This window comes from Brachyhypopomus gauderio, chromosome 5, assembly GCF_052324685.1.
Source record: "Brachyhypopomus gauderio isolate BG-103 chromosome 5, BGAUD_0.2, whole genome shotgun sequence".
NCBI classification, from domain to species: Eukaryota; Metazoa; Chordata; class Actinopteri; order Gymnotiformes; family Hypopomidae; genus Brachyhypopomus; species Brachyhypopomus gauderio.
This window is the reverse complement of record NC_135215.1, coordinates 17,737,288-17,751,238: the sequence shown is the minus strand read 5'-3', so window position 1 is coordinate 17,751,238 and position 13,951 is coordinate 17,737,288. Positions and strand designations below refer to the sequence as shown.

Sequence of the window (13,951 nt, the reverse complement as noted above, 5' to 3'; positions counted from 1 at the left end):
TTTACTTTAACAACCACAAACAGGACATGAACACACTGTGTTGCCCACCCACCCCACTCTCCCGTGTTCCACAGACGGGCCATCGTCGTCAGCTGATTACCACCCTGTCCGGTTGGTCAGCACCCTATCCAGGAGTGTGACACGCCCACAATTTCTCCCTCTGAAACCCCCACCCCACCCCCCGATGTTCTCACCACCCATGAGTCCTACGTCATGTCTCCTCCATCCACTCCACTGCAGTCTATCAAGTGTCCTTTATTCTCTGGACATGCCCACCAAGGCGGAGGCCGGCGGCCACTAGATGACCCGGCAGCGGTGAGCGGTGTCCGGGCTGACGGTGGATCCCCCCTCCGTCTTCACTGTCGCCCTGGAGGATGCTGCGTGCGAGCCCTGTGGCCTGCCGCTGTCGCCGTGGTGACACAGGCGCTCGCGGTAGCTCTGGGCGAAGACGAGCAGCATGAGCGGGTTGACGCAGCTGTGCGAGTAGCTCAGGCAGATGCTGACGTTGTAGGCATAGACAAAGGCGCTGGTGGGATGCCTGACGCCCAGGTTGATCACCTGGATGACGTGGTACGGCGACCAGCACACCAGGAACACGGTGATGACCATCAGCACCATCTTGGTTGCCCGGCGAGCCCACACTGACTGCTTGCGACGGACGCGGCGGATAGAGCGGAACACGTGGTAGAGCGTCAGGGAGTAGAAGGTGATGATGATGAAGAGGGGGACGATGAAGCCCAGCGTGGACTGGTACAGCGTGTACCAGTACATGTCCTGCGGCCCATCCAGGTACATCATGCAGACGTTCATCTGCGTCTTGGAATCCACCCTGGCGTACATCATGACGGGGATGGTGAGGAGGAAGCTGCCCACCCACACCAGAAGGTTGATGACGATGGTCCACTGGATGGTGCGGTTCTCCGAGGTCGGGTGGACGATGGCCGTGTACCTTGGGAATAATCAGAGGACATGACGGTCACACCTAGCACACGTGTCTCTCACACCACTGTAAACTCACGGCTGAAGCTTGGGGTTATTTATCCGCATTAGTAATATTTCACCTCCAGGCATCGTTGATCACGTGTGAATAGTTTAAAAACACAAGAGTTTTGGGATGGTTCTTTTGCTGTATCATCCCTCTTTGACTTTTCATCTCACAGGTTATTACGGCATTATAACAGTGATTACAAATGCTACACTACGATAATGACTCTTCTTTTAGACTTCCAAATAGGGGTGACCTGCAATAGTCGCTGATTCGACTATAGTCGACTATACCCCCTAGTCGACTATGAATGTCATAGTCGAATGTACCGTTCTAACTGCATGGGGGTGCCCAAGGACGCTGCTAGCATTAGTTGTTACATTAAATGTCTTTGTTTTCGTTATATATAGCCTTTTGTCAAATAAAATCATTCTAATTTCTGTTAATAAATATTTAAAAATGATGTGTGCGCATTAACAATAGGCATCTTCCTTACTACACATTAATACATCACACCCTGCAGTTGCACAATCCAAACGAGCGGAGCTGAACACGCTACAGGATCAGCGTCCGCCGAGATTATAATGTCTACTAAAAAAACTTCAAAAGTATTTTGAAAAAGATAAAGATGAATCAAATAAAGTAAAGTGCAAGTTATGTCGTCAACGTCTTTTATTTCGCACGACAACAACCAACATGGCATACCATTTAAAACGCGTAAGGCGAAAAAAACGTTTGCCGTTTGTCGTCTCGTCGCGGTGCGTCTCGGCAAGTAATCCTATAAACATTTATTGTTGTTGTTTGCTTTTAAACCCCGTTACTTGAACCTTTCCTTATAATTTGTTTGCTGTTGTGTGGAAATGTTTTATATATATTTTCAGGCAGGCATATTTTATTTAAAATATTTTTGACATTTTGCACAGTGCCTGTCTGACAGTTCGATATGCGCACTGACGGTTAATGTTCTCTAACGTTTCATTAAAAAATAAATAAGTAATAAATAAAAGCTGAATAAAGACAACCTACCATGTTTATTCATTTATCTGAGTGTTTTAGGTTTTTACTTTGAAGTGGAAAAAAGTCCTGAATGAGAACGGGATCCCGTTTAAGGTGCTCTTTAAAAAAACCCTGATTCGACTATTAGTCGACTAAAGGGAAAATCTGACGAATCATATTCGACTATGAAAATCCTTAGTTGAATACACCCCTACTTCCAAATGTACCCATACCAATTTGTAAGTATTATTAAGGCTAATCGCTACATTGATCTCTGTTAAATTAGTGACACTGTGTCATACACAGACTTGTACAGCTCAGTAGCTAATGAACTGAACACAGCACATGAGCAGCAGTAACCAGGCAAATCTACAGCCTACGTCTGTGTCTACGTACGGGAGAGATGGAGCAGAGTTTTGGGGAAGTATTTGGGAAGCCTCCACCAGTCTGGGGGCTCTGGTGGATGTGTGGTTCTGCTCCGTGTCTCTGCCATGCTCCTGAGTCAGTGAAACCCCTCTGTCTTCCTACACCAGGGGCATCACATGGCTTGTCCCTCTCATGTGGACACGGGACAGGGGAGGGATGGTTGAAGAGGCTGCTGTATGAAAATCTCTTATCATCACATCAGACCCTTCTGGAGTCACGCAGCCCCTGGAGCTGCGCCTGCTGCTCCACCGTAATACACACACAGCATCTATCAGAACTGATCCACATGTTAACAGTGCCAATTGTGCACTACCCCACTATACGCTGTCCCACTACTCACTGCTACACTACACACTGTCCCACTACTCACTACCCCACTACTCACTGCTCCACTACACACTGTCCCACTACTCACTACCCCACTACACACTGTCCCACTACTCACTGCTCCACTACACACTGTCCCACTACTCACTACCCCACTACTCACTGCTCCACTACTCACTACCCCACTACTCACTGCTCCACTACACACTGTCCCACTACTCACTACTCCACTACTTCACTACTCACTGCTCCAGTACTCACTGCTCCACTACTCCAGTACTCACTACTCCACTACACACTGTCCCACTACTCACTACTCCACTACTCACTACTTCACTACTCACTGCTCCACTACACACTGTCCCACTACTCACTACCCCACTACTCACTGTCCCACTACACACTGTCCCACTACACACTGTCCCACTACTCACTACTCCACTACTCACTACTTCACTACTCCCTACTCCAGTACTCACTGCTCCACTACACACTGTCCCACTACTCCACTACTCATTGCTCCACTACTCACTACTTCACTACTCACTGCTCCACTACACACTGACCCACTACTCACTACTCCACTACTCACTACTTCACTACACACTGTCCCACTACTCACTACTCCAGTACTCACTGCTCCACTACTCACTACTCCAATACTCACTGCTCCACTACACACCGTCCTACTACTCCACTAATCACTGCTCCACTAATCACTGCTCCACTACTCACTACTTCACTACTCACTGCTCCACTACACACCGTCCCACTACTCACTACTTCAGTACTCACTGCTCCACTACTCACTACTCCAATACTCACTGCTCCACTACACACTGTCCCACTACTCCACTACTCACTGCTCCACTACTCACTACTTCACTACTCACTGCTCCACTACACAATGTCCCATTACTTCACTACTCACTGCTCCACTACACACTGTCCCACTACTCCACTACTCACTGCTCCACTCCTCACTACTTCACTACTCACTACTTCACTACACACTGTCCCACTACTCACTACTTCAGTACTCACTGCTCCACTACTCACTACTCCAGTACTCACTGCTCCACTACACACTGTCCCACTGCTCCACTACTCACTGCTCCACTACTCACTACTTCACTACTCCACTACACAATGTCCCACTACTTCACTACTCACTGCTCCACTACTCACTGCTCCACTACTCACTACTTTACTACTCACTGCTCCACTACACACTGACCCATTACTCACTACTCCACTACTCACTTCTCCACTACACACTGCTCCACTACACACTGACCCACTACTCACTGCTCCACTACTCACTACTTCACTACACACTGACCCACTACTCACTACTTCACTACTCACTGCTCCACTAAACACTGTCCCACTACTCACTGCTCCACTACACACTACTCCAGTACTCACTGCTCCATTACTCCTTACTCCAGTACTCAATGCTCCACTACTTCACTACTCACTACTCAACTACACACTACTCTGCTACACAGTATTCCACTACAAACTACTCCACAATGTACTATTTCAGTATGCACTACCTCACTATGCACTACTCCACTACACACTACCCCACTATGTCTGATTGGTCTGTATCCGAGACAACTTACATAGAAGACTTAAAAGCACCAGGATTCAGACACATTAGGATTTAGGCACATCTGCTGAGGTTTGTGGATCTTAACTTAGAAACCACAGCCCTAGAGTTATTGCAATACACTGCAAATGTCATACTGCCCGTGATAAGACACTTTAAGGCCCTGTAGTCCGAGTGACTTACAGACAGCTTCACTGTCTCTGTGGAACTCACTTTTATAGTAGACCTAGCTCAGAGTCTTAGCCACGGAGAAGCCCAAATCCCTCTCAGAGATACACACCAAGCACAAGTGGAACATTATGTTTGTGTTCACTAAGTGCAATATTAAAATCAACGTATTATTGTTATTATCATTATTGTTGCCATTATTATTATTATTAGTAGTAGTAGTAGTAGTATTGTATTATCATCATCATTATTATATATAGTTGTTAGTTAATGATTCTCTGGTGTCCACAGCCCAGGTGTGTGAGGAGTGGACATGTCCCTCCCTCTGTTGGATCTTTTTATTCAGGAATCTTGAGCTATAGAGCCACAGATGACCCTTTGTCTCTAGACTTCACCATGGCTGACAAACACGTCCCAGTGTGTGAGGGTCAGCAGTGTAGTCTTACAGCAATGTTTGGAGTTTTTATCCAGGGGCTAGTTGCATGATGACTGTTTTGACTTTTTTTTTTACAGAGGGGAAATCCTTTACAAAGAGTGCCCTTTATACTTCAACATCACACACAATCCCCTGAAGACACAGTAGTCAGTAGAAAGTCCCATATTTGCCAAAGCTGGAGGATGTCACTGGGGTCTTGTACTTGGGGGAACCTTTATACCCAGCTGTTTATTAAAGCACTTCCTAAGGACTTGTCTTCTCTTAAACGGTATTACGTCTCTTTACTCATTTCAGACCTCATGGATGTCAGTTGACGTGACAGTTGCAGACGTAACAGTTAACAGACGTGACAGTTACAGATGTGCACACTGCACACTGACATTTAATTCCTGTTAACATGTGGGTTGAGGTGGAACACAGATCTGACCCTCTGGCGTGCGCGGGTCTTCATTCTGAGTGGCCCCAGTAGTAAACCACTGTCATGGTAGGACACCCAGAGATGTTCAGAGATTCTTTCTCCCAGATGGCATTAGGAAGCCAAATCTTAACAGCCTTCACACTGATTTTCCCTTTATGGCTTAAATTGTGACCATGGGCCTACCCAAGGAGGGGTAATTGAGGGCTAATTGAGTGATAATTGTGTGATTTCTGCATTTTCATCTTGGTATAACTGTTTCGTCTAATTTCCCTCATAGGGACCATAAACACTGAGCGATAAACCCAAAGATCCAAAGAGAGGTGGCTGGTTGCCTTTCTGCAAACACTTTTTATGTTGTGCCATTAAGCCTAATTAATACAAAACTAATACAACATTGTTCATAGAACATTAACTGTAAATTCTAAGTATTTTCTCTACGTTTACATTTTATTTTTCATTGACAAATTTATACGTGAATTTAAATATTCCACATCTTTTTTTGTTGCTTATTAATGGTGATATGTATTAATCACCCTGGAAATGCATCGCTATGGCTTGTGATAAATGTCAGTGCATGATGTCAAAAGATGACACTCACCTGTCAATGCACAGCACGGTTACTATTCCAACTGTGGTGAACTGGTTGCTGACGTCCACGACAACAACCGCTTTGCACATGAAGTTCCCGAAGACCCACTGTCTGTCTCGGACGAGCTGGTGGATGTTGAAGGGCATCACAAGCAAGAAGAGCAGGTCCGCGATGGCCAGATTCAGCACGTAAATATCGGAGACCGTCTTTTTCTTGCATGTCGCAACCGCATAAATGACTAAACTATTGGCGAGAACTCCAACTGAACACAGGACCCCGTACACCGTAGGGAAAATGTGCATGAACGATGCGACCTCAATGCTGCTGGAAGTGGACGTGGTTCTGTTCACGCACGAAGAGTTTGTAGAATTTGAAAGGTCATCGTAATTGCAAAGAATTCCTGAGCTGTTCATCTCCAAAGTTTAAAACAACTTGAACAAATAAACAGTTGTAAAGTTCGAAAAAAGGTCGAAAGGGTCGAATAGATGCCGCACAAACACGAGCAAAGTGTTCAAAAACAAAGGCACAGAAGTTACAGCGCCGTATCCAGAACACTTGGAAAGTTTGCGTGTACTTTGCTTGTCTCGTAGAATAGTTGATGTGCCTAGCTGGGTGTTTACGTTGATTCTCCTCCGAAGATCCCATCAAACAAAACTTGAAACCAGAAGTGAAGGCACGTTTCTGATCTGTGCTACAGTAGACTACTGTACTGAGTGCTGTGCGTTTCTCCTTCATCTGTCCTATTAAAGACACGCCGCGTGTCCACCCATCAAAGCACCCTGGACGTTTATTCACATAGCTTAGGCAACAGACTACTAATAATTATCGCACAGGATAATACTCTTTTTGGCCATAATTAAAATTACAATACATTTGTCTTTATCGAAAATCTTGCTAATCACCAACCTGTTTAATAAAGCCCTACAATCTGCGATTGTTCCGGTGGGCTTTAAGATAAATCTGTAGGCGTTTCACGATCTGTGAATGTGATGCACAGGGAGATGAAACACACAATCTTACAAGCACAAAGTAACATATCTCCACGTGAGCCCTGGAAGCTTGTTCTTATAACGGATGTTCTTATAACGGTTCTTCAGGTACATCCCGTTTTGTTTACAGGTTACTCTTTTAAGTGTTTATGGTCATGTGGTTTATGGTCAATGAATACACATGCATTAGACCTGAATGTAGGAAGTGTTTACTACTTTTTTAAATTTAGCACTCTGGTCTGTTACCTCCAGCATTCCAGTCTGTTCTGCAGTGTGTTCACTTTTAACATGGCTGAGAGATACGTTGAATACATAACACATAACACATTACGTGTTCACACATAACACGGCACGTGTGAATTCACACATAACACAGCACGTGTGAATTCACACGTTACACAGCACTTGTGAATTCCCACATTACACAGCACATGTGAGTTCACGCGTTACACAGCACGTGTGAGTTCACGCGTTACACAGCACATCCACTGAAGGCGGCAGGCAGGAGAAAAACGAGGCAGTTTACGTGTTTGACATGGGCAAACAGGCAAAGGCAAAACGCAGTGCAATATCATACAGCCTTCAAAGATCCACAGCTGAATGATGTGGCATGGCCACAAGAATCCTGCAAACAAAGCTTTTGGAGTCCCGGGGATGGGAGACAGCAGTGTCACGGGAGGGTGTCTGGTACCCTGGTGAGACTGACTGGAGTACACTGGGGGGTGTGTGAGGAGAGCACGCTTTAGAGGTGTGGTGCACATCACTAGAGGTGTGGGGCACATCACTAGAGGTGTGGTGCACATCACTAGAGGTGTGGGCATCGTTAACAGTGTTGGCTGCTGTATAGGGTGAGTTAAACACTGAAGAGTTTGCAAACTCCTGCACACTGCAGTGTTCCAGTCACTCACACTTCTAGATGTGGTATCAGCACTGTGGTTGTTTAAGAAGCACCTGTTTGTTGTTGATGTTGTGATGTTTACATCATGTGACTGAAGAACACCTCGCCACGGGGATATTACATCATCAAGCACACGCCTCCATCCACCGCCTCCATCCTGCAGCTCATTGGCTCTCTCCACACGGAGGCCCTCCTGGCCGTTTAGTGGGAAGCTCTTGTTGGGAATGTCACTAGCTTGCAAATTTGCTATTTTAGCCTTGCTGGGATGGTAAGTCTGTCTGTCTTTAATGCATGACATATCGGATAAAAGATCCCACGTGGGAGGAGCTGCCGAGGTCACCGGAGGGGCTTTTCCTGGGCGGCGGCCTGGCTTGACCTGAACCCTACGCTCGCCATCGGGGTGATGTTCTCATTCACAGTCAAAGAACTGCAGAAGACCTGCTGTTCAGACACATGGCTAGGGCTGGGTATCAATTCAAATTCCAAGAATCGATCCGATTCCGATTCTGAAGATTAAGAATTGATTTATTTAGATTTAATCCGATTTAATCGATTCGATCCGATTCGATCCAATTCAGGGTTTAGTGTTATTAAAAATGTATTTGAGCTGTTTCCTGACTATGTACAGAAGCAACATGTTAAAACTAGTATTATATCGATATTAATCAGCAAATAGTTACTGGTAGTTGGTAGTTACTGATGGCTGGAAGACTGGTGAAAAGGGTCATCATAAATCTACCTTCAAGAAAGGTAATCCAGGACAATAAACAGAGGGCATCTTTGAGGTGTCTATATCTGCAACAGTGGACTCCTACTGTGACACTAACCAGTGCATTATTATTATGATTGAAATAATAAAGAATTCACCCAAAAGCTGTTGCTACCAAATGCATTTTTATTTTAAAAGTGCTCACACTTAATAAACTGAAAGTATAAAATGTAAACGTGTATTTTTCTTTAAAGTGCGAATATAAGAACAGAATTATCATGTTACGGTCCCCGACCCCTCCCTTTTGGGCGTGTGTTAACGTTGTCTGCGTCTACTCGTCTGCGTCTGTGGATCTCCGTGGGTGCGGGTGCGTCTTGTGATAGTCCGTCTCACCTGTGGCTCGTCTCGGCACGTGGGGTTTGTGTGTTCGCGCAGCGTCCTGTGCTCGTCGTTGTTTGAGTCACACGTGTTCGTTGTAAACGTGTTTTATGTGCGCTGTCTGCGCTTTGGTAAATGTAATAAACGTAACGATTTGGAAAGTGCAAAGGATTTTGTCTCGTCCATCGCCTTGCGCCCAACGTTACAAGAACATTTTAAACTTTTTTAAACTGTAAAAACACTGGGTAAACTGTCAGTGACATGGACTAACTGTAAATAGTCACTGACACTGGATAAACTGTCTTTCTGTTTTTAGATTTCCGATTTGACTATCGTCGTTACCGGCACTGTCCGACGCCATGTTGTTTTACAGTTAGTTAGACCGAGCACGCCTGCGTGAATTGAGTTACGAGGCGGGGGTAAAAGTTCACTAAAAAATCGATCTTTGGACGTACAAATCGGTTATCAGATCATCATATGCGAATCGATTCTGAATCGGAAAATCGATTTTTTCAACACAGGCCTACACATGGCAGGTGCATTTTACAAACCCTGAAGTATTTGTCTAGACATTGGTGATGTTGTTGAAGTCTTCAGACAGCAGGATTATCAGAACTTAACCAACTATACTTTCACATAACATTTACTCATTTCTAACCAACCAGTGTCACCATGTTTGATTTACATCAGACCCTCAAAAATAATTGGAAATTTATTTTCTATGAGGAAGTGAAGGAGGAGGAGGTGAAGGAGGAGTAAGTGAAGGAGGTGGAAGTGAATTAGGAGGAGGTGAAGAAGGAAGTGAAGTAGGACTAGGTGAAGGAGGAAGTGAAGGAGGATGAGGTGAAGGAGGAGGAAGTAAAGGAGGTGGAAGTAAAGGAGGAGGAAGTGAAGGAGGAGGAGGTGAAGGAGGAGGAAGTAAAGGAGGAGGAAAGCCAACGTAGCTTTAAAGGTTCATACTTCACATTTTGTTTGTTTGTTTGTTTGTTTTAATTACCAACAACTCATAAAATCAGTGACTATTGGAGAGAGTTCTTCAGAGGATCAGATCACCCAAGCAGAGGGACGTGTCTGAGAGTTCAGTCTCTATGGGACACCACAGTTTGAGGCCACACACTCCCCCGGCGCGTGTGTCTCCAGGGCGTGTGGGAGTGGGTTACTTTAAGGAGCAGATGATGCATCAGTGTGTCTGAGCTCCACTGAGTTTCATTTCAATGGTGGATGAACTGCGCACCTCAGCCAATGCCTGCTTGTTTCCACGGGGACAGACTCTCGTCTGAGTGTATCGCAGCGGACACCATGACGGCGGGATTCTTCTCCAGAGCGGTACAGACATGGATATCTGCACAGGCGTTTCTGTGAGGGAGTCTTCTGCTGGTGTCATGGACCACACTCTACCTCTGTTCTGGTACTGTCACCCCTCCTCCACAGACGTCACACACTAGGGTCCCGGGGGACATATCTCCCATTTATGAACCAAGCCCTTTGTCATGTGCGTGCAGGCCGAACCAAAGCTAGAAACAGCACATGGTCCACTGGTGATTTTCAATTGACTTTCCTAGTCACAAAGAGAGTCATCTCGAACTCACATTCGAATTCAAATGATCATAGACATCCATTTCAGCACTCTTGGAGATGATCATTTCATACTTCTGCCATAATAACCTCAGATGGCCAGATCTTTAGCTGAATTGACATCTATCACGTTCATTATTCATATGATAATCATGCAGATGTTTAACAAAGTCTTTGGGTTAGTGTGCAGTCTGCAGATTATTCTGTTTTGGGTAAGATTTCTATTCTCTCTCTCTTCCTTTAAGCTAAATTGTCTGAATTGAGTGCTTTGATAAGTTCAGATCACACTGTGACATGAACACCACACTGAAGAAAGCCACCCAGTTCTCCAGACCCCCGGGGGGCAGCACACCCTTCTCTGCAGTGTGGATGTGAGCTCTGTGGTGAGCAGCACATGCTCCTGTCTCACATAGGGAAGGGATGGCTTACGTGGGGAACACCTGTCTCACGTTGAGAAGACCTGTCTCACATGGGGAAGATCTGTCTCACATCTGGAAGAACCCGTCTCATGTGGGGAAAACCTGTCTCACATGGAGAAGACTTGTTTCACGTGGTGAAGACCTGCCTCTTGTGTTGAAGAACTGTCTCATGTGACAGGCCCACAAAGGATTTAATAAGTAAAAGCCAACAGTACAACCAGTGAACAGAAGAAGAAGAGCTACACCAAAGCCAGAATCATACTGGTAGGAGCTCTGGGTGAGTACTGTAGCCAGTAGTCCCATAGAGGCTCGTGCTTGTAATCACGTAAACACAGATTATGCAAGATGACATGGGGCTGAGGGTGGAGCTACAATCACACTGGGTGTTGAATTTGTGACTATAGTGTAGCCCTGAGTCTGATCTCATCGAGTGACCAGTTTGGATTGCTGTCTGTCCTCGAGACTGGCTTCTGTCTCATAGCTGTGATTTGTCTGGTGCAGGTCCTCCCTGATGGACGATATGTCCAATCTTTACCATCACGTTTCACTATTTCCAACTGCAAAGTGTCTCTGTCTGCTAACTGATGATTGTAGAGGTATCACAAATCAAGCAAGCACTTCCATTTTCGTCTAGAGGAACAAAATGAACCCATACAACATCTCGGTAATGGCGTGTGTTTGTAGGAGTACGTGTAGGTCATCCTGAGATCAGTAGCGAACCGTGACCTTTAAACCTGGGCCCGCTACCCCCCCCCCCCCCCTCCCCCCCGAAATTTTTTTTTTCCTTTCTTAATAAACTAAATAAAGAAAAACTGAGACGACAGTACAGCTTTAAAAACGCAATAAACAATAATATCTGTACTAGATAACATCTTAAGCAAAATAAGTTTCCAAACAAAATAAGGTTCACAGCTCCGTGGTTCTCGGAAGCGGAATATGTAAACAACGCGCACGAGGACGTCAAAGGGATGAATCGAAACTAGCTAGCGATGGTGCTAACGACAGCTAGCGTCGCCACAGCGGGCGGAAATGATCATACCGTTAAGCCCGCCCACTAAGAGAGAAGATATGATTGGTCAATTTTGCTGTCATTTGAAACTGGTATTGCGCTGAATTATAACTGCCAGGCCCTCTGTAAACGAACAGCGGACATCACAGTCCTGATAGGGGGAGACACAGGCTCACAGGCTTCCACTCAACCCCTCACCTTCCAACACAGATTGAATAGACACGGGTGAATATTTTATTTGCTTATATTTTTGTAATTGTTTAGATGTCGAATGTCAAACTGTAAGTAGATAAAATAAAATTGGATAATTATATATATAATGCTTTAAGAATATTTTAGGCCCTCTGAGAGGGCGTAGAGGGCCCTGACGGTTCCCCACTGCCTGAGATGAGCATTACCGTGTGCATGTGCTGTACAGACTGCAGGAATGGCAACATATTGACAAGCATAGCTTAGGAAAACCTGAGCACATAATCACCACCCCCGCAACTGTGTGGGTAGATGTTGTCACCTAGCATGTTTATATATGTGTTGGAGTACATGTGTGTGTGTGTGTGTGTGTGCGCGTGTGTGTGTGTGCGCACAGGTGCATGTGAGTGTGTGCCCATGCATGTGTGTGTCTGTGCACTTGCATTTGTGCACATGCATGTATTTGGATGTGTGTATTTGAGAACAATGTATTCATACTGTGACTCAAGGCAGTGTGTGCAGAGAGAGAGATAGAGTGAGGAGTAGGAGAGGGAGAGAGAAAGGAAGAGAGAGAGTGAGAGAGAAAGGGAGAGAGAAAGGGAGAGAGAAAGGGAGAAAGAGAGAGATAGAGTGAGGAGTAGGAGAGAGAGAGGGAGAGAGAGAGAGAGGGAGATAGGGGACATGTTTGGGAGAGATAACTGTCCTGTATTCTTTCACACATCACAGGCTGCCTCCTCACAGCTCTCATACATCAGCTCTCATACCTGTACAAATACCACGCAGGGTGCTCACTGGAACCCAGAGACCACCACACCTGATCAGGCTGATCAAATCCACCCTTGGTCTTCAGATCCTACCCAATAGGTATCCTGCAAAAAAGCAGTGTGTGTGTGTGTGTGTGCGTGTGCGTGTGCGTGTGTTTGTGTGCTTGTGTGTGCGTGCCAGTGTGTGTGTGCGTGTGTGTGTGTGTGTGTGTGTGTGTGTGTGTGTGTGTGTGTGTGTGAGTGTGTGTTTAAGGACATTCGAGGGAGGATTAGAGAGCACGCTCTATTCCAGAAGCATTGCTGCTTGGCCGTGTAATAATTAGAATAAGTGGATGCCATCTCTCCAGTCAGTGTGTGTGTGTGTGTGTCTATAATAATGTAATAATTAGAAATGAGTGATGATAAGTGGATGCTGTCTCTCCAGTCTATGTGTCTGTGTGTGCGTGTGTGTTTGTGTGTGTGAAAACAATTAAACTAGGAGCACACACCAACGGATGTATTCAGGACTTCCTCCAAGGCGAAGCACCTCCCACTAAACTCCAACTCCACCACAACCTAAATGTTTACAGAACACACAACTGTAGTCTCCTTCATCACCAGCGAGGGGCCGTAAGAGGTGAGCTAAAGCTCTTTACAGACACTAGATAACTAGATACTAGACACACCCCAGACAGTTCCACACCCCAGACCCTACACACCCCAGACCCTACACACCCCAGACCCCACACACCCCAGACCCCACACACCCCAATACCTACACACCCCAGTCCATACACACCCCCGACCCTATACACCCCAGACCCTACACACCACAGGACATCCATACACACCCCAGACCCTACACACCCCAGGACATCCATACACACCCCAGACCCTACACACCCCAGGACATCCATACACACCCCAGGACATCCATACACACCCCAGGACATCCATACACACCCCAGGACATTCATACACACCCCAGGACATCCACACACACCCCAGACCCTACACACCCCACGACATCCATACACACCCCAGACCCTACACACCCCAGGACATCCATACACACCCCAGAC

At 45.9% G+C, this 13,951-nt stretch overlaps 1 protein-coding gene across 1 annotated transcript; it reads right to left on the bottom strand.

The window, feature by feature from the left end:
• Window positions 1–204: 204 nt before the first annotated feature.
• Window positions 205–6,656, bottom strand: mchr2b (melanin concentrating hormone receptor 2b). Its single transcript, XM_077004559.1, has 2 exons — window positions 5,970–6,656; window positions 205–949 (listed from the first exon to the last, which is right to left on the bottom strand). The coding sequence occupies exons 1-2, from the start codon at window positions 6,371–6,373 to the stop codon at window positions 298–300; spliced, it is 1,056 nt and encodes a 351-aa protein (XP_076860674.1). The 5' UTR covers window positions 6,374–6,656; the 3' UTR covers window positions 205–297.
• Between the last annotated feature and the right edge of the window lie 7,295 nt (window positions 6,657–13,951).